We start from the raw sequence: 19,606 nt of genomic DNA on the forward strand, positions 1-19,606 counted from the left end.
GATGGTCACGCCGCAATCCCTTCTCCTCCATTCTCCTCTCGGGATCTTGGGCATGCACGCACACGCGCCTGGCGTGAGTTTTTAAGCCACCAGGTCCGGGATGCGAACCGCGGTCGACTATGTGGGAGTCCAGCGACATAGCCATTACGCTAACTGCTGGTCCCCATCCTCAGTAGCTTCTGAGGCAGCAGTCAGGTCCTGCAGCCCACTGTTCCCAAGGCAGAGAAAACCAGGGCCTGGCTCTGACGGAGAAGGACAGGCTCTGGACAGCTGGGAGGAAGCGTGGCATTCCAGGTCACTGTGACGCCCAGGAGTCTGTGGAAGTGGCCAGCCCTCCCATTAAGAGCACCAAGTCCCTTCTTGCACCAAAATGATGCCCGTAAGACATGCCTGTGACCCCATCAACCCCGGGGCCCCACTCCACTCTGTGCTAGTGGGTCAGCAATGAGAGTGAAGTCACCAAACACACAGCCGTGGAAGTGCTGGGCCAGCTATGAGAGGCAAGAGACTACACCCCAAACAAGGCACAGAGCAGTGCGCACCAGCAGGAGGCAGGAGCACACGCACCAGACAAATGCTGAAGTCCTGGGCCAAGGACGGTGGGACGGACACGTGGGTAAAGGGTTTTCTGGAGTGGGAGCACCTGCATACAGTACAGGCTTTGATGTCCTAGCAAGGGCCCCAGAGGTGACGTAAACACGTTGCCTGCCTAGCTACCAGAGTACGGAAGAAGTGACAGGGACAGCACAGGAGGCAGAAATGCCAGGACTGCTACGACCAGCGCTGGGCACGTCAGAGAGATGAAGCACGCAGGGCCCCAAGCGGCCCGTGCTGAGCCAGCACTGACTGCACTGCAGCTCACCTTCCCCCCACGCCCAACCACGCTCCCACCCGTGCCCTGAGGACACGGTCCCAACCTAAGAAACAACCTTCTTCTCAACCTCTTATCCTCAACTTATATCCCCTTTGACATACACACACACACGTATCTCCCTCAAATATTCAAATTCTCAAACTCTTTTCCCCCTAACTTCAGCAACTTCTCAGATGGATCTATTCTGCCAGGCCCTTCCTGCGGTTCACAGGTGGGGCTCCTTCGGCGTGCCTGTCACTCTGACCCCATGTTCAGACACGGTTATGATAATGCATCTTCCCAAACGTGTTACAATGCACTTACTGTAACATCTGCTTAAACAAGTCATAACATTACGAAATAAAAACGTAAAGATAATAACCTGTAGTTAGTTGTTTGTGTATTAAATACATACTATTAAAAAGAAACTAAACATGTTGGTTAAGGCGCTGAATTCCACAGGGCTGACTGTGGTTCAAATCTCACTTTCTCTCTCTCTCCTTCTGCCCCTCTGATCAAAGTAAAAATAAATGAGCAAATAAAATAAACAAAATAAAAGTTAAATAAAATAATTCTTTAAAAAAAATTTTTTAAATTTGCTTTAAAAAGAGGCATTTGCAAACAGATCTAATAGGAAGATGCTACACTCAAATTGTTTCTCAAACATCTACGCCTGTCATCATTAAAAACACAAGAAACTGGAAATCATGACAGCTGCATTAAGAGCATGGGGGATGTACAAAAATCCAAATGGAATTCTAACAGTCACTCTAAAAGAAGAAGACTTGGGCCTGTGTTGGCTTTACGGAAGATTTTTTTAAGCATGATGGAAGCAGTTTCAGGGTCCTATAAATTGGTAGTAGGAAAAAATTACCTGTTTATTTCCTTCATGAGAAACACAGAGACAGAAAGATAAGCACTCAACAGAGTTTCAGGCAGTAATTCCTGCCCAACCCCGGCAGCCTCCCACCCAGCCAGGATCAAAGACGCATGCCCAGTACACAGGTCGCCTGGGGACCGACCCTGTACCTTCCGTGCAGCTTCCAGCAGTGCAGGGCATTCCACCAGCAGTGGGTTTCAGGCCAGGAAATTAAGCTATTATTCAACTCACTACTCGGAAATTTGCAGGCCACCCTGAAGTTATTTATTTATTGATGGAAAAAATACTCTTGGCAAAAAAAGATGTCATACAAACAAAAACAGGTCTATACGGTATTAGCTAGGAAAAGAATAATTCCCAAACTGGACCACTGCAGACGCCAAAAATCTACATGGGAAACAAGGCTGTACTGTAAGTCCTTGAGCTGTAGCTGCTGAGATGACTCCTCACTGCCCACACAACTTACTGTGTGTGACTCACACTAAAACAAGAAAACAAGACGTGAACTCTCTAAAAGAATGAGAAACTAAGTTTGTGAGCATCTACTTCAAAGACAGAAGACATGAAATGATGCAAGCACTGCTGGGGTAGGTACACAGGTGGGCAAACTTTTCTGGAAGGGCCAGGCAGCAAATGCCAAGGCGTCACCAGCGAAGGGTGGTGGGCCACACCTGACTGGTAATGCCAGAGCTTGTCCACCTTCGTTCTAATGTAATAAAAAAGTCAAGCAAATACCCATGGTCAAAACACATAGCACAGCACGAAGCCTAAAGTCAACCTGCTCACCTGGCCAAGAGACTCCCGCAGATCCACGTGTAAATATTCTGGGGGTGAGGCAGGGATATTCAGAGAGGCTTGAGAGAGTGGGGGTGCGGAACAGGTGAGTGAGGATTCAAAGTCTTCAATCAAAGCACTCGACTGACTGCTATTCACGGCATTTTGGTTCAAAACCTTAGAGTCCTTTCTTCCCGAGTCGTCCAATCGCAGAAGCTCGATTTGTGCGCCAACGTGCAGTAACTCGGGTTTCACGGGGTCTGTCCTGGGCACGGCCACTGGCGGGGCGCCACTCATCTCTGAGCGTCCTCCACTTGACGCGAAGTGCTTGGTGAGGGCGGCCCAGAGCCCGGCAATCCACGGCTCAACCACGAGCTCTAAACTGGGTTGCAGTGAAAAGGACAAAAGAAACAAGTGCCTCAGTTCTCCACGTGGACAAGGAGTAACGGCACGATGGCAGCATCTGTCCCTTTGGCAGAAGGCTACAAGCAGCTGTTAGGAAGTTTGCTGAATACAAAGACTATTCGCAATATAAAAATACTGACGGTTACATTGTAAAAATAGAATATAGCTATGCACTCATGAGAACTGTAGCTGTAAAAAATATGGGCACGTCTAAAGATCAAAAAAATGAAGTGGGATATAAAGATATTTTAGTAACAGAATAATGAGTACAATTCCTTCCTTCCTTCCTTCCTTTCCTAAAACAGAGTAATTTTTATTTCAAAGAGACATGCTGAAGTCTGATGAAGCTCATAGGAGTTAGCCAAAATCCAAGACTATTCTAATATTGCAAATGAATACTGCATTAATTGAATGTACCATCTTTTTTCTGCCTAGTCAATTTACTGATCTTTCTACAGATTAGACTACCATCAAAAAATCACTATGGCTTAATGCCAAGGCTTTTGACTTAAAAAAAAGATTCAAACCTTTCTGTCAGCTGTGAATAATTTTTTGGGTAAAATTTATAAGGGAGCTAATTATATGGGAAAAGGCAATAATCCTTTTTAAAAGTCAAATTAATCATGAACACATTTTTAAAACGTGATAGTCTGTCTTGGTACTTCCTTGTGTTATTAGCAAGAAATAACAAAAAGACTGGGTGATTTACAAGAAAAGAAAGGTTTATTTGCAAATCCCCCAATTCCAGCCCCTGGGAAGTCCAAAGGCCTCACACAATGGCGGAAGCAGGATGTTCAGCACAGCAGAGCACAGGCTGTGTCCGTGAGCTTCTCCCCGCTTCTGCCCTCGGGCTGTCTTCCTGAGCGTCTCCCACTTCTGCTCTCACTCCTGCTTACCAACCTACCAGGCTCTGCCCTAAAGGCCTTATCACACCCAAGCCCTAACCCTGAGAAACCATGAAGGAACTAAATTTTCACTTTAATGCCTTCACAAAGCAATCAAGTCTCAGCACAGGAAGGGTGAGGGGACATCCCAGCTACAGCCCACAACTAATAACAAAGTAGGACAATTCGAGACAAAGTATAACTCATTAAATGACATTCCCTGAGCAAAAAGTTTGAATAAGAGTAAATGAGGAAGAAAGATCAAGTCAAGGCATTGCAAATAACCCTGCTATGGCTTGAATCTGGCCCTCCAAAATTCGCAGGTTAACACGTATTTTTTGCTGCCACGAAGGTATTAAAGGCAGGAACATAATCTGAAGGACTACAAGATTACAGGGTGGGACCTTTGGGAATTAGGGTTAGATAACTTGCTCAGGGCGGGCCCCCACAACTGAATACTGGTGGCTTTATAAGAGGCAAAGAAACAAGAGCTGACACACACCCTCTGCCACCTCAAGGCTCCATGGAGAACCCCACCTGCATGAAGACCTCGCTAGATATAGCCCCTTAACCTTTGACCTCCAGAATCATAAGCTGGATAAACCTGTATTCTTTATAAGTTACCCAGTCTTTTGTGTTCAGTTATAACCACAGAAAAAGAAACTAAAAGCCGAATTCATTTTTAATCTCGACTGGAAGTAGGAATCAGATTCTAAGTCATGAAACAATGACTTAACTGGGACGTGGCACGTTTCTGACCTCTGTCTTACTAGGACACTGGCTGTAATGTCACTGTGTTCATTAGGTGCTCACATGGTCCACGGCTCAAAATGTGATGATTTGGTTATCTGGTCCCAAGGTTTTTTTTTTTTTTTTTGGAGAGGTTTTCGCTATAGGGCACGTGCGCTCACCAGAAAGAGAGAAATAGAGAGACAGAAAGCAAGAAATCCCCCCCCCCAGGGGGGATGGCCATGCCGCAATCCCTTCTCCTCCATTCTCCTCTTGGGATCCTGGGCACGCATGCACACGCGCCCAACATGAGTTTAAGCTGTCAGGTCTAGGACTTGAACTGCGGTCGACTACATGGGAGTCCAGCGACATAGTCATTACGCTAACTGCTGGTCCCTGGTTATCTATTACCTTTATCCCGAGGAGCCTTTATGAAAGCAAGTTTATAAAATTATGGGTTCAACAATCACAGCCACATTAAAAAAACATTCCATAACTCAGAAATATAAGGTGAAACATCCATGACTGTAAAGAGAGTGAGTGGCTTCACTGTTTACAAATGACTGACAACAATCTCAGAGGGTACCATTTATTAATCCATAGGACCATTCCAAGAAGTTTCCATAGCACACGCTGCTGCTATGTATTCCATAAAGGGAGAAACCAAGTACTCAGAACAAGCCTAGCCCCCCATGACTTTGCCACGTGGTGGGACTTTTAGAAGACGGGGCCTAATGGAAGAGCACCATCCAGTCAACTGGGAGCAAGGGACAGACAAACAGAAGTGGAAAATTCTTCCCTCTTCCTCCCCTCCCCTTCTGCTGTCTGTGCTGTGGTTCTGGCACATGCTGCTGGACTTTCTAGTCACCAATGAACTTTTATTCTTTATAAATCACCCAGTTGCAGGTATTTTTGTTTATAACACAGTAACAGACTATGACGGCTGCTAAAGGAAATGTGGATTTTTGGGACCAGCAGTTAGCATAATGGCTATGTCGCTGGACTACCATGTAGTCAACTGTGGTTCGAGTCCTGGACCCAGTAGCTTAAAACTCATGCCGGGCGCGTGTGCGTGTGTGCCCAAGATCCCGAGAGGAGAATGGAGGAAAAGGGACTGCGGCATGGCCATCCCCCCTGGGGGGGTGATTTCTTACTTTCTGTCTCTCTCTGTCTGGTGAGTGCACGCACCCTATAGCAAAAACCTCTCCAAAAAGAAAAAAAAAAAAAGAAAATGTGGATTTTTATAAATACCTACACATTTTAGGATGAAAATAACTACACTGGGGCCCCAGTCCTAATTCCTAGCATTAGCAGACATTGAGGAGGAAGACACACACACACAAACATTTGCAAAGCAGGTCAATCAAGCCCTGGATGACCCCAGGTCTTAAAGCTAAAAAGCTAACAAAATAAAGTAAGACTCTCAAGATGAACGTTTCAGTGCTAAACCAAAAGCCAACAGTTTCTCAAACTACCGTTCCCCGGGTATAAGTAAGGGCTTACTGGGAAAGAGACGAACACGCTGCCTTACCCCACACAGTCGTCTGCATGTCCGGTGTCATAGAAATGTCGGGCTCCCAGCTCTTGAAGTCGCTTATCGATGACTTTCCCCCCGTTACAGAAGTACGTGTACTCTGAATCTCCCAGACCTGAAGAGCCCAGACAGACAATTAGTGCACAAGTTTAAAGACACAAGGAAAAGAGGACTGACACCTTTAAAGCACTACTCCACGCTCTGATGGATGGGGGTCGGAATAATGCAGAGCTTCACATTTTCTTATTTTCCTTGCGTAACACTAAGAATGTGGACAATTTTCTTTTCACACCCTCAATACCAGATGGAGCCGGTGGTAAGCGATGACGTGGGATGCTCTGCCAGGCACTCCTACATGGGGGCACTTTCAGTTCCTATCTGGATTCTTCATTCCTGAGGGAACGGTTCTTAGAGAGGGAAGATATTCACCCACCTGGACATTTCTGGGTTTGTTTAGTTCTTAATATAAGGAAATGGAACATGAGGTTGCTCCTTTGAATAGTCTATTTTAACAGGTTTGGGATGAGGCCCAGCCTCTGACCTTCTGAAGACATTTCAAGGGTGAATCTGATGTGTGTCCCTGGTTACGAATGCTACACAAGGTTTCGCAGAGGCACTGCGGAGGGGTCTAGACTGGGGAGGCACTCACATAAGACCGTGCATAATTTACATGTAATACCTGGTATAAAAATATGTGTGTCTAAAATATGTTCATATAAAAAAAGGACAAAACAAAAACCCACACAATTTCTCTTTATGGTTTTGAAAGACACACTCAGACAACCAGAGTTAAAGCGGGTGATGATGTGCGGTGAGAAGAGAGAACAAAGTCCATTACCCAGTAGGCCATACCGCAGGTGAGCAAAGAAGTCGGCCGGCAGGGTCCTGTCCTGTATTGCCCTAACGAACTTGCGGGCTGTGTCGGGCGGGTCTCCGGTGCCAGTGGTGGAAACAACGACAACGAGGGGAGCTGTCTCCGTTTTCAGGTCATACTACAAAATCAAGGCAGAAGTCAGTGCTCTGTGTGTTTTTGGTTTAGTGCATCAGCAAGGCAACTGGCTTAGTTTCCTGTCTTGTATTTCTTCTTGGTTTTCATTCAAGGTATGTGCCAGAGGGCCCCGTCCAGTGGCTTTTGACCTGCCCAGTGTAGACATCACTCTATGAAAGCGCGCGTTTCTAGTGCTGGTGCCTTCGGAGGTCAGGAGAGTTTAACTGCCCTCCTCTCCGGTGGTTTACAGAGACGCAGACATGGGGCCCACCCTGGGTTTCTATACAGTCCAACCTTTTGCTTTTAGGAAAACGAGACGAGGTGGGATTGATACAGCCCTCTCTTTCCCACTGTACCCTGGGTCTTTCCCACTGTACCCTGGGCAGCTGTTAAGGGAGCTCTGTCTGCAAGGCAAATAAGCCCAACTAGGAGCCCCGATGATGCCCTCGGCAATGCGCTGAGCTACCAAGAGGAAAGGAGCAACCTGCATACAAGTGTCTTTTCATTAGGAAGTTAAAAAAAGCAAAAAGAAATTAAAATGGGGGGATGGTCCAGAAATAGAGAGAACAGATGCATATAAACCAAGGATTAAAATGAAAAGACAGCAGGGAACAACAAACAGAATGTTCTGGTGAAGACAAGTAACAACAGAAACAACAGCTTTGAATTATTATAATCATTATTTTGCCATAGGGTGAGAGTGCTCACCAGAGAGACAGAATGAGGGAAAGTGAGAAATTGACCCCATGGATGACCATGCCGTAATCCCTTCTCTATTCTCCTCTAGGAATGATGGGCATGCACGCACACACGTTTTTCAAGCTGCTGGGTCTAGGGCTTGAACAGTGAGTCAGCCACGTGGGATCCAGCACCTCAACCATCACACCACCTGCTGGCTTAGTTCTGAAAATTCTAACAAAATATAAACACCATCTTCTGCATTGCACAGACACAAAATGCACATGCATTTGAAAGTAGAGGCATTAGGAGTGTCAGACCTCAGGTATCATTGATCCAGCTATCAAAAAATAGATCCTTGATCCCTCATGGTACCAGAGAGCTAAAGATCTCACCAGCTGGATTCAAGACTATCAAAGCTCCCAACTTTTACAAGCCAAGTTTCCTTATTCTCTCATGTAAATGTAAATATTTCAAACAGCATTTCACTGTTTCCACCCACAATGACCCCATGAGCTCTGCTGCTCATGAACATCATCTAACTCGGCCCCAAGGAATTCACATTGCTTTTTAAGCTGACATAATAGATAAGGAGCAGGGCTGACTTTCTACCAGGCCACTTAATTCCCACAGACAAGCCGTGGGAATTCTAAATTCTATAGCTTCACCCTGAAAGGGACCACTGTGAACTAGTGAGCTGCTGCTTTAAACCGAGATCATGAACAGCTGGACAAGCCAGGCAGTCGGGCAGTAAGACAAATGGCATGTCTAACTTGGTGTTAGTAAAACGCCAGCATGGCGGGCACCGTCCTTAGTGTGTAACACTGCAGTGCTGGAGGCCAGGTGGCCACCACTGGTTTGGATCCCTGGGCTGGATGACCTGAAATACACTGGCACTTGCATGTGCACCCACAATCCTGAAGAGCTGGAGGGCTGGGAAAAGGGGATCACAGCAGAATGGGACCCCGTAGAGGTGTGCATGTCCTATCATAAAGAAACAATTACACTCACCTCACTAATAGCTGCTGACCTCGTTAATCTGTTAGCAAAATCAGCGTTAATTTTATGATAATGATGACTCAGTTTTCATTCACAGTAACATATTTAGACTGTATTCCATCAAATGGATCATGAACAAAAATTTACTTTAAGTTGCTGCAGAATGACAGAACCTGCTGACTGGTCGTGTCCTCCTCAAAGGCCTGTTTCCCATAAGTGACAACATCTGGAGTCACTTTGCCAGCACCACAGAAAGGAACAAGGTGAGTTTCCCCTTATGAGCCGGGTTTATAATTCACCTGTGCTGCCGGCAGTGCACTCTTAGAGCTGGAGACACAGGGATGGCCAGAGGAGGTTGTGAAATCAAGTGAGAGGGACTGGCCAAGATAGTTTGGAAGTACTGAAAAATACTGAAAAGTACTGATGGCTTAGCGGGAGGCTCTTGGTCTTGTGGCATAAAGCTTCTTCTAGTTATTACCTGAGTTGTCTGAAAAAGTATAACCTGGAGGGGTCAGATGAAAGGAAAGAACAAAGACCTGCTAACATCTTGTGTATTCTCAGGTAGAACTTCTGCAGAGATGGCACATAAGAATAAGTAGTCCCTCACGACAGCTGCTGAGTCTTCTCCAGATCCTTATACTTCACTTCAAATTCTATTTCACAAAAGAATCCAGGTCCTCATTCATTTGGAAAAGCTAACATAAAAAGCAAGATCTTTGTCTGAGGAAACGGAATGGAGCACTGAGATTCATCAGGAGTAAAGCAGACATGTGCACGTGAACACACAGACCTCGTTTATATTCACTGTCCCCTCTTGGAAGAAATAAGCCATGTACTAGTATCATTCACAGCTGAGGAGTAGTTATGCATATTCCTATGTTAAAGGGAAAAAAAGCTGGTAAAATCTTACAATACACCTAACCAAATAAATTTGTGACTGTTAAAACAAAAAGGATTCTGGTGATATTTAGCATCTTGCTTTGTTGTTTAACAAACATCACTTGCCAATTAAAATATTTCAAAGCTTACAACAGACTAAACCTCCCAGAGGTAAGGGCTCTGACCTTATCCGACTCACTAATGCAGTGCAGATCTGCAGAAAATCCATGTGCTGCAGCTTGCTCACATATTTCTTCTGCTATGGCCTTTGCCTGGCCTTGCTGTGTCGCATACAGCAACAAAAACCTCATCACCTCCAGGCATACGCTACAAGAGTGACACTGAAAAACAGAAAAGGGAAAACGGATTTGAACGAAGTAGTAACAACCTGAAAACAGTCATTCTTCTTCAGTCTTTCTTCTTATGACAGAAAGCGGGCACATGAGTGCGTGTATGCATGTGTATGAGAGAAAGAAAAGATCCTTTGACAGGCTTGTCATGTTGAGGCCCCCTTTACCCAGCACGCCAGCTCCTAAAGATCCTGGGTGCCTGGGTGTCATGTGCATACATGCAAACCTAGCTAGTGGGAGGGTCACCACACAAAGACCCTACTCAAAATACCTATTTCTGCCCCTACCTCCATAAAGGGAAAAAAAGAATTGCATGATTCTTGTTTCTTATCTAAACCTAAAGCTAAACAAATTGACTGTAACAATAAAGCTAATCAAAGTACAAGCTCTCTTCTGCTCTTTAATTCAGTGTCCATCAAATATCTGAAAGTAGATATATATTTATTTATATATATATAGTATGTATTATATATAATATGTATACACACATACAAAAGTACTTCAAAAGTTCGTGGAAAATGAAATTAAAGTATGAGTTTCTTTTGGAGTAAAAAACAAACACTGAAATTCATGCATAATTTTTTCATAATATGCATTTCCAATGAACTTTCTGAAGACCTCTCATAAATGTGCAGAGAGAGAAAACAGTTCTAATCCACTCCGTTATACTAACAGATTACAGTCTGCTTGACGACAATCGTAAATTAAAGACACAGACTTTTCCTTTTCTAGTTAGTAGACAAACCCCGAGAACTGTCAATTTGTGGGAGCGGACTTACTGAAGCCTAAACTAAAATCTTGGTTGTTGATGAATGCACCATTTAGTCTTACGCTCTTCTAGTCAGTTCTACCTAAGGATAAATTAAGCCTAGAAGAAATTACACGTTAATTAGGGATATAGCCTTAGGGACGACAACATCTCCTGGCATTCGTAAAGTACATGAGTGAATAAATGAATGATGTGAAGGAACTACACGTTTAGGGCTCTCCAAGAACAGCAAAGACGGGGCGATAAAACCTTCTCAATACAGCTCACCGTTTACTCACTTCTCAGAACCCACAGGCTGCTCCCAGTGCTTCAGACGACTAAGCCCTCCTCCCTGACCGCTCAGCTCCGCACGCACGGTCTATCTACCCCTGGCTTCTGGGTGGAGGTCCTGCGCCAGCAGGGCCAGGGTCCGGGCAGGCGCGGTCGGCAGGTCACGCTGCCGTATACGGCGACGCCACGCTGGACACCTTCCTGGATCTCCCAGGCGCCCCTGTGCGCCGTGGACCGCCTGGACGGTGCTCAGAGGTCAAGGCGCCCTAGGAGAGGCTCACACGCCCCGGGGCAAGACCCGAAGCCGGGCACCGCTGCAGTCTGGGCGAGCCCACAGTGCCCGAGGGCTAGGAAACCAGGCACTTAGGCCAGCTGCCCCACCGACTTGGGCACTCCATCCTCCGGCCCTTGCTGGGAGAGCGGCGCAGATCCGGGAACCGCAGCCGTCGAAGTGCTCACCTGCGTGGCCCAAGCCCCAGGACGCTCCAGGGGCGCTTGGAATGCGCTGACCCGGCGTCGGCGCACACGGCTGAAGTGCGCATGCTCATCGTCCACGACCAATAGGAAGCTTCGAATGGTGGGCCAATCATAGAGCGATGGCTTCGCGCCTGCGCCTGAATGCTCCGCCGGGCCGCGGCTTTCGAGTACGGAGGCCCGCGAGTTCCCGGTACCTCGCTGCTGCTCAGAGCGTCGGGCGGGCGGAGCTCGGTTGCTGTCCAAGCTGATTTGCAGGTTGGCACCGCTCGGCGCGCACAGGCCCTCGGAGTCGCTCCGTGCCTGCCCGGGCCCGCCCCGCCGCCGTCCTTGGGTTGCGGCTCCTGCCGGGTGAGCGAAGGCGGGTCCTCGGAGCGCTCAGCCCGAGGGGAACTCAGCCCTGTCTCCCTGTCCCTTCACACGCGCGCCACCACCCCCACTCCAATAGTGGAGTCTTCAAGTTTGCGCGGACCACCCCAACATCCCCCTTGTTGACCTTTGCCGGACTTTTTATTGTTTCCCATTCGCCAAAGTCGACCCTTGCCTCCTGCTGCATCCCTCCTCCGCGGGGAACGCACACCTCAGTGCCCTTGGAGTGCTATTTGGCCTCACTCTTGGGCTAATCTATCCGAATTTTATTTTATTTATTTAAAAAAATTTACTTTTAGGCAGACGCAGTTCCTATTTTCAGCCCACATGTAAGAGTTGCAGTTGGGACCAGCAGTTGTCTTAATGGTTATGTTGCTGGATTACCATGTGGTCGAACGTGGTTCGAGTCCTGGACCTGGTGACTTAAACTTACGCTGTGTGCGTGTTTGCATGTCCAAAATCCCGAGAGGAGAACGGGGCAGAAAGGGTTGCAATGTGCCCATCTTTTGTTGTTTTTCTTTAGTTATGAATCGACAGGAGACCAGAATCTGATTGCATGGCTTTAATCACCTTGTGGAGGAACCTTTGTCATCTGTCTGATTTACGTATCCCCGGAGCTCTGGCTGCTTTGAAAAATCAACCTGCAAGTCATGTTCACAGGGTGGTAAGGGAACATTTGTGTCCTTGGTTCCGGTCACTACAACCTGAGCCTTTCAAGGTCAGGTTCCGTCACGCCTGTTGTAATGAGTTCCATTCTGAAAACGGAAATGACTTCCATCGGTCTGGTGAGCCGGTGTTCCCTCAGGTATGTGACTGGGAGAGACTGGAACAAAACCTCGAGGACGATCAGGTAATTTACAGGAGACTAAATGACTTCAGTTCATCCGAAGAAGTGTTACATTTCATAAGCACACTGGGAACTCTGTCTGATACCATGGCAGTGGGGGCTTTACAGCGGATCTGTGAAGTGGAAAAAAAAAGTGATTATCAAAGGCTGCCCCAAGAAATGCTAGACAATCGCATCTTTCAAGCCTTATGCTTACGCTTTGAACAGGGACCCTCATGTCTATCGAACAGTACTTTGGTGACAGCTTTGCAAGCCCTGGTTCTGCTGCGTGTGGATCCTCAGAGTACCCTCATAAAGAACCTAGTGACCGAAGGCCTAAATCGTTTCAAAAGAGGTGACTTGGAAGTTCGCAGTCTTTGTATTCTCGGGGAAAATCTGATCAAACTTCAAGGCCCAGACTGTGCAACAGTGGAGCTGATTATATACCACCTGCAAGGTGAAGAGTTAGAAACATTCAGCCCGGAGGATATCGTAGCCCTTTATAGGATACTGCAGGCATGCGCTGAGAAAGTGGACCAATACCAGATGTTTTTAAATAAGATGAACAACTTTTCCCTCTCGATAATTTCCAGCCTGAGTCCTACATTGCTTAGCCAGATGCTCACTGCCCTTGTCATTCTTGATCAAACGCAGGCATTCCCTTTGATTATAAAATTGGGGAAGTATGTCGTGAGGCACATTCCTCATTTCACTAATGAAGAGCTTGGGCAAGTCTTAGAAGCTTTCGTATATTTTGGGCACAGTGACAGATTTTTTACAAAAGCCCTAGAGCAGCATGTAGCCAAACTCTGTCTCACTTTGGATCCCGAAGTTGTCAGCAAAGTGACAGAGTACTGCAGCAGAAAACTGATCCTTTCCAAACCCATCCTTAATGCGGTCGCAGAGACATTTGTTTGCCAATCAGAAAAATTTTCACCTCAGCAGATTTCTGAGTTAATTGAACCCTTTGGAAAACTCAATTATTTGCCACCAAATGCCTCTGCTGTATTTAAGAAACTAGAAGATATTCTATTCACTCATTTCAACTGTTTTCCACCCAAAACACTGTTGAAACTTCTCCATTCATGTTCACTTGTTGGATGCCATCCAGTCAACTTTATGGCCAAAATATTCAGCCCTTTTTTCCTGCAAAAGCTGCAAGGTGAGTTGGTTTTAACTACTGACAGTGGGGAAAAAAATGAACCTTTGAACTCTTGATGCTTTAAGTCACATATGTACCTTTTATATTGAGCAATACTTTGCATTTATTTTGTTCCATAATAATATGAAGAGATTCGAAGTTACAGGTTAAACAATACTAGAACATTTTATAGAAGGAAGAAAGCAGTTTCAGATAAACAGACTGCACTGCTCTAGCTGAGAAATTGCAGTATCCATAGAACCTGGAAACTGGGACCAGCGGGTAGCATAATGAGTATGGTGCTGGACTCCCACGTGGTCGACTGTGGGTCGAGTCCTGGACCTGGTGGCTTAAACTCACACCGGATGCATGTGCGTGTATGTCCAAGATCCCAAGAGGAGAATGGAGGAGAAGGGATCGCAGTGTGGCCATCCCCACTGGAGGGTGATTTCTTGCTTTCTGTCTCTGTGTCTCTTTCTGGTGAGTGCATGTGCCCTATAGCAAAAACCTCTCCCCCCCCACACCCAAAACACTGTTGAAACTTCTCCATTCATGTTCACTTGTTGGATGCCATCCAGTCAACTTTATGGCCAAAATATTCAGCCCTTTTTTCCTGCAAAAGCTGCAAGGTGAGTTGGTTTTAACTACTGACAGTGGGGAAAAAAATGAACCTTTGAACTCTTGATGCTTTAAGTCACATATGTACCTTTTATATTGAGCAATACTTTGCATTTATTTTGTTCCATAATAATATGAAGAGATTCGAAGTTACAGGTTAAACAATACTAGAACATTTTATAGAAGGAAGAAAGCAGTTTCAGATAAACAGACTGCACTGCTCTAGCTGAGAAATTGCAGTATCCATAGAACCTGGAAACTGGGACCAGCGGGTAGCATAATGAGTATGGTGCTGGACTCCCACGTGGTCGACTGTGGGTCGAGTCCTGGACCTGGTGGCTTAAACTCACACCGGATGCATGTGCGTGTATGTCCAAGATCCCAAGAGGAGAATGGAGGAGAAGGGATCGCAGTGTGGCCATCCCCACTGGAGGGTGATTTCTTGCTTTCTGTCTCTGTGTCTCTTTCTGGTGAGTGCATGTGCCCTATAGCAAAAACCTCTCCCCCCCCAAAAAAAAAAAAGAACCTTGGAGACTGAGCAGTTGTAATACCTTTTCTTTGAGAAGATAGCATTGTCATCGTAACTGAAGGACATCTAAATATGTCATATGCTGGATCTCCATAGTGAAGAAAATTTCCACTACTTCTAAGATTTTTGTCAATTTAAATTATATTCTATAGCTAGGAGCTTGGGTTCTTATTAAGTTGATTTTATTTAGTGGCAAAGAGGGCATAATTCTAATGAGCTAGTTTTTTGTTATCAGAGTATATTACTTCTGGAAGGAACGAATTGACGTAGGTTCGTGGTGTTCACACACACACACACACACACACACACACACACCAGGTTTCAAACTTGGCCATGACTGAGATGCTTTTTATTTCAGGTGAAGAGCTTTATTTGGACAGACTGAGTCTGGCACAACTGACCCAACTTTTCTTAACCTCAGTCCTGGAATGTCCCTTTTACAAGGTAAAAGTGAACGTATGGCTTCATTTCCCTGTGGGGGCAGTTTTCTCCTGCCCTCCCTGACCTGTTTTAAAATTCTTTCACTTTTGAGCTGCCTCGGTAATCTCACTGTAAAGCAGAACTTTCATTTCCTTGGAGTTAGTTCCTACCAGCTCACCTTTTCTCTGATAAACTGACAGCATTTCTGTTTTCTTATTCTTGAAGCACCCATTTCCTGCTGTGTGACATTGGTAGGTTTTATCCAGTACTGCAGGCCCATGAGTTATAGGACACTGGATTCTGTCTGAGGGCTTTAAAGGGCTTTCGCACTCTCCAGAGCTGTGTGTGATCAAGTATGAATGAATCTCTGAGCTGAACAAATCCTAATCCGTTTATTTCCTAGCCAAGCCAGGCATCTCAGCCTCGCCTGACAGAGTCAGTGTAACATAGTGCTTGCCGCTCCTAGAAGGGATGATCAAGAGCCATCCTGTAGCTCTCGCCACCTTGTGTGAGCAGGAGGAGCATGGCAAGGCAGGGCTGTGCCGGCCTGGCCCTCCATCCCTGACTCGGAATCAGGGAAGGGTCTCTGGTTTTTGGAATGAGGTATAAGAATAGAAAAACATCACTGTTTTCTTGAAAGCACCTAGATAATACCAAGGTGTGCAAGTATAAATAATAGTTACCCCAGTCTCCCTCATCCCTTGAGGAACTTTAACAGCAATTTCTATCTAAGTGTGCGCAGATAGGTAGACATGGTCTGGCTTTTCTCTTTTCATGAGATGGAACTAACAATTTACTCACAATCACAGTACGAAGCACAGTATAAAAGCACTGCAAGGTGTGTTTATGCCCGAAATCTCATGGCCATTCGAGGCCAGTACCCATAGATCAAGTGCATTCTTTTTCAGGGAGGCCTGCTGTTCATGGTGTCAATTCTACCCGTCCACTGTTGGCACACTCTCAGGTCATGTTCAGATTTTGTCTCTATTGAGTTTTCAGTAAAGCCATGATGCATTTTTTGCATGAGAAAATATGCCGTGGTTTTCCCGGCTACCTAATAGAATACTGTAATAAACATCCTTGCATATCTTACTGTACTGGAGCCTTTTTCTGTTAAGCTATAAACTGCATTACTAAAAGTGGGATTATTGTCTTAATTTTTGACAGATACTGGCAGATTTTTTTCTTTAATAGCTAAGGTCACATTAACCCAGCAGTGAGTGAAGAAAGCCATGTCTCCCTCACTTCTGCCATGTACTAGCGCTTTCTGTATTAATTTTTGTCATCTAACTCAGTAAAAAGGTATATGATATATTTAAATTGCCTTTTATTTTTACTCTCTTTTAATTGCCAGAGGGTCTGCGTGCTCACCAGAGAGAGACAGAGACAGAGAGAGGGAGAGAGCATCTCCCAGCAGAGCATGATCTTGCTGCAGTCCCTTTCCATCCTGTCCTGATTTGAGGAACTCCTGTGTGGGTACCCAGCATGTTTTTTTAAGTACCCAGGTGGCTGGCCATGTGGTATCTGACTCCCTTTCACCACTAGGCTACAGAGCCAACCCTTAAATTACATTGTAATGAGGAGAAATGAAGTGGAACATGTTTTCAAATATTTATTGGCTGTTCACATTTTCTGTGAGTTGCCTTTCTACACCTTAACTCATTTCTGTTGGTTGGTTTTCCACTGTGTTGGCTCTTTTTCTTAAGACAGGGCTTCATGAGGTTGCCGAGGCCAGCCCTGTGTTCCCCCTGCCCATTCTTCCTGAGTTGCTGGCTGGGATTACAGGTGCATACCACCATGCCTGGCATCTAAGTTGGACTGGGAATTGAAGCCAGGACTACTCCCATACTCCCATGTATATGGAAAGGAGTGATGTGTGTGTGTGTGTGTGTGTGTGTGTGTGTCCCAGTCTGTGGAGCACAGTGTCTTAGCAATGACACCACCTTGCTGCACCCTTTACAGAATTTTTTAAGATAATATTTTCCTTAGGTCATTAATCTACCTAGAATTTCTTTAATTTTTTTAATCAGCAAGTAAAACTGTATTTATTATATTCATGTTGTTTCTTTTATCTTTTTCTTTATATGAACAGAGACTATAAAAACATTTGAAAGGTATTTGAATGGCTATACTTGAACTGTAACAGAATATTTTGCATCGTAATTTTGAGAAAGATATGTATCCAAAGTCCCAGAAAAGTATCATGTTAATAAAGTAATTTTGTATCAGCCTTGTATACCTAGCTAACCTTCAATTCACTCTGGTTTTATTTTTCTTTTTCATATTTGTACATATGATTTTAGGGTCCCAGGCTTCTTTCCAAATATCAAGTGAAGTCATTCTTTACTCCATGCGGTTCTCTGGAGACCCCTGTGGATTTTCAGCTTTATAAATCTGTAATGTTCGGACTGATTGACCTTTTAGGAGAAAGATCATATTTTGCTTCAAAAGTGTTAACACCCTATTGTTATACGATAGGTAAGTAGTATAGGGAGTCTTCTGTTGTCTTGAACTAAGTATACCGTCTGCCTTTGGAGATATGTGGGGCTTAGCAGCCATAGAAGTCTCTGGAAATAGGGAACGGCCCTTGCCTACAGACAGGTTGACAGTGGTCAACAGCAGGGCAAAGAGGCAGGCCTGTCTGGGCTGAACTCTCACATATTGGCTACTTAGTAGCAGAACGGCCTAGGCAGAATAACCTTCGTCTGCAGCTTCTTCATCCGTAAAATTAGAGTGACCTCAAAAATGTGTTTAAGGACTAAATGGAATGATTTCTAGAACATAATAAATGCTCTGTAACTGTTAGCTGTTAAGTCTATGCCTATGCTGTAGCTACTAGTACATGTGGCTATTTAAATTTAAATTAATTAAAGAGAAAAGGAATTCCAAGTGAATTCCTTAGTCGCAGTAGCCACATTTTAATGAGCCAGTGCAGCTATTGGCAGCCAGATCGGACAGTGCAGGGGCACACACGTCCACCTTGCAGGAAGGCCTGCTGGACAGCGCTAACCACATTGGACAGTGCAGGGGCACACACGTCCACCTTGCAGGAAGGCCTGCTGGACAGCACTAACCACATTGGACAGTGCAGGGGCACACACTTCCACCTTGCAGGAAGGCCTGCTGGACAGCGCTAACCATGTTGGACAGTGCAGGGGCACACACGTCCACCTTGCAGGAAGGCCTGCTGGACAGCGCTAACCACATCGGACAGCACAGGGGCACACACGTCCACCTTGCAGGAAGGCCTGCTGGACAGCGCTAACCAGAGAGTCCCAAGTTTTTCTGCCATTTGAAGTTTTTTAGATTGATGATTGAAAAACATTTCATAAACAACGGTTAAAAGACTTAAAAGGATCACATACCACTCCGCTTTCTTTAGGCTGTTTCCAAAATGAGTGGCAGGGCAGCAGAGGGGAAGGGAAGAGGGCCTGCCAGTGCTGGGGATCACGTGGCGGAGTACAGGGTGCTTGACCTGCGTGGAGGCAGTGCAGTGCCTGACCCCTTCAGGTTGCACAGATGTCTAACTCTGCTTAACATAGAGGATTTTCTTCCCCATCTGGGTTGGAGTTAGGGGTTGGAGAAAGCACCGTGGCCCCGTCTCACCCAGATAACCTGGTAAGCCAGTTTCTTACAGCGCAGCTGAGGCTTTTTACCTGCACCCTGATTTGGCTGATCCTGAAGCAGCTCTGATAAAAGTCTCGCAATTGTTGGGTGTGTCATTACCTTGCAGCCTTCAGCCCAGTTGATAAGTGCAGTGTGGAAGAAAGCAGGACAGAACTCAGGAAGACAGGAAGATAGTGTTGGTGAGGGTATCAGACGAAGTTTTCTCTTTCTTCTCTCACCAGATGTTGAAATTAAATTGGATGAAGAAGGATTTGTAGTACCATGTACAGTTCACGAGGATGTTCATAAAAGGTAAGGAAAGCAGCTGGGCTTTGAGCGTGACCACACTTATTGTGATTAATAAACAATGGTCCTGCTTTTTTTCCTAAGAAAGTAAAAAACATGGGGCCAGTTGTTGATGTGTGGTTAAAGTGCTAGACTTCTCACATGGCTGACCATGGTTCTAGTCCTGGACCTGGCAGCTTGAAAAATCATTCTGGGCATGTGTGAGTGTCCAAAATCCCAGAAGGAGACAAGATTTGCAGAGTGACTGTTCCCCAAGAGGATGATTTCTCATTTTTCTTCTCTCTCTCTCTCTCCCCTTTTCCCTATCTTCCTCCCTCCCTCTTTC

General features: G+C 45.6%; 2 protein-coding genes across 2 annotated transcripts in view; one reads left to right on the top strand and one right to left on the bottom strand.

The window, feature by feature from the left end:
• MTRR (5-methyltetrahydrofolate-homocysteine methyltransferase reductase) overlaps window positions 1–11,509 on the bottom strand; it is a 31,905-nt gene extending 20,396 nt beyond the window's left edge. The window contains exons 1-5 of the mRNA XM_006143318.3: window positions 11,452–11,509; window positions 9,789–9,944; window positions 6,898–7,051; window positions 6,057–6,174; window positions 2,520–2,889 (exon numbers count right to left, since the gene is read on the bottom strand). Coding sequence (XP_006143380.1) covers window positions 2,520–2,889; window positions 6,057–6,174; window positions 6,898–7,051; window positions 9,789–9,914 — 768 coding nt within the window. The 5' untranslated portion in view covers window positions 9,915–9,944; window positions 11,452–11,509. The remainder of the gene's footprint in view (window positions 1–2,519; window positions 2,890–6,056; window positions 6,175–6,897; window positions 7,052–9,788; window positions 9,945–11,451) is intronic.
• A 110-nt stretch (window positions 11,510–11,619) lies between these two features.
• Window positions 11,620–19,606, top strand: part of FASTKD3 (FAST kinase domains 3) — a 10,428-nt gene continuing 2,441 nt past the window's right edge. Inside the window, exons 1-6 of the mRNA XM_006143317.3 lie at window positions 11,620–11,724; window positions 12,359–13,748; window positions 14,357–14,431; window positions 15,308–15,393; window positions 17,673–17,847; window positions 19,218–19,287. Coding sequence (XP_006143379.1) covers window positions 12,392–13,748; window positions 14,357–14,431; window positions 15,308–15,393; window positions 17,673–17,847; window positions 19,218–19,287 — 1,763 coding nt within the window. The 5' untranslated portion in view covers window positions 11,620–11,724; window positions 12,359–12,391. The remainder of the gene's footprint in view (window positions 11,725–12,358; window positions 13,749–14,356; window positions 14,432–15,307; window positions 15,394–17,672; window positions 17,848–19,217; window positions 19,288–19,606) is intronic.

Source organism: Tupaia chinensis, unplaced genomic scaffold (assembly GCF_000334495.1).
Source record: "Tupaia chinensis unplaced genomic scaffold, TupChi_1.0 Scaffold000096_1, whole genome shotgun sequence".
Lineage (NCBI taxonomy): Eukaryota > Metazoa > Chordata > Mammalia > Scandentia > Tupaiidae > Tupaia > Tupaia belangeri.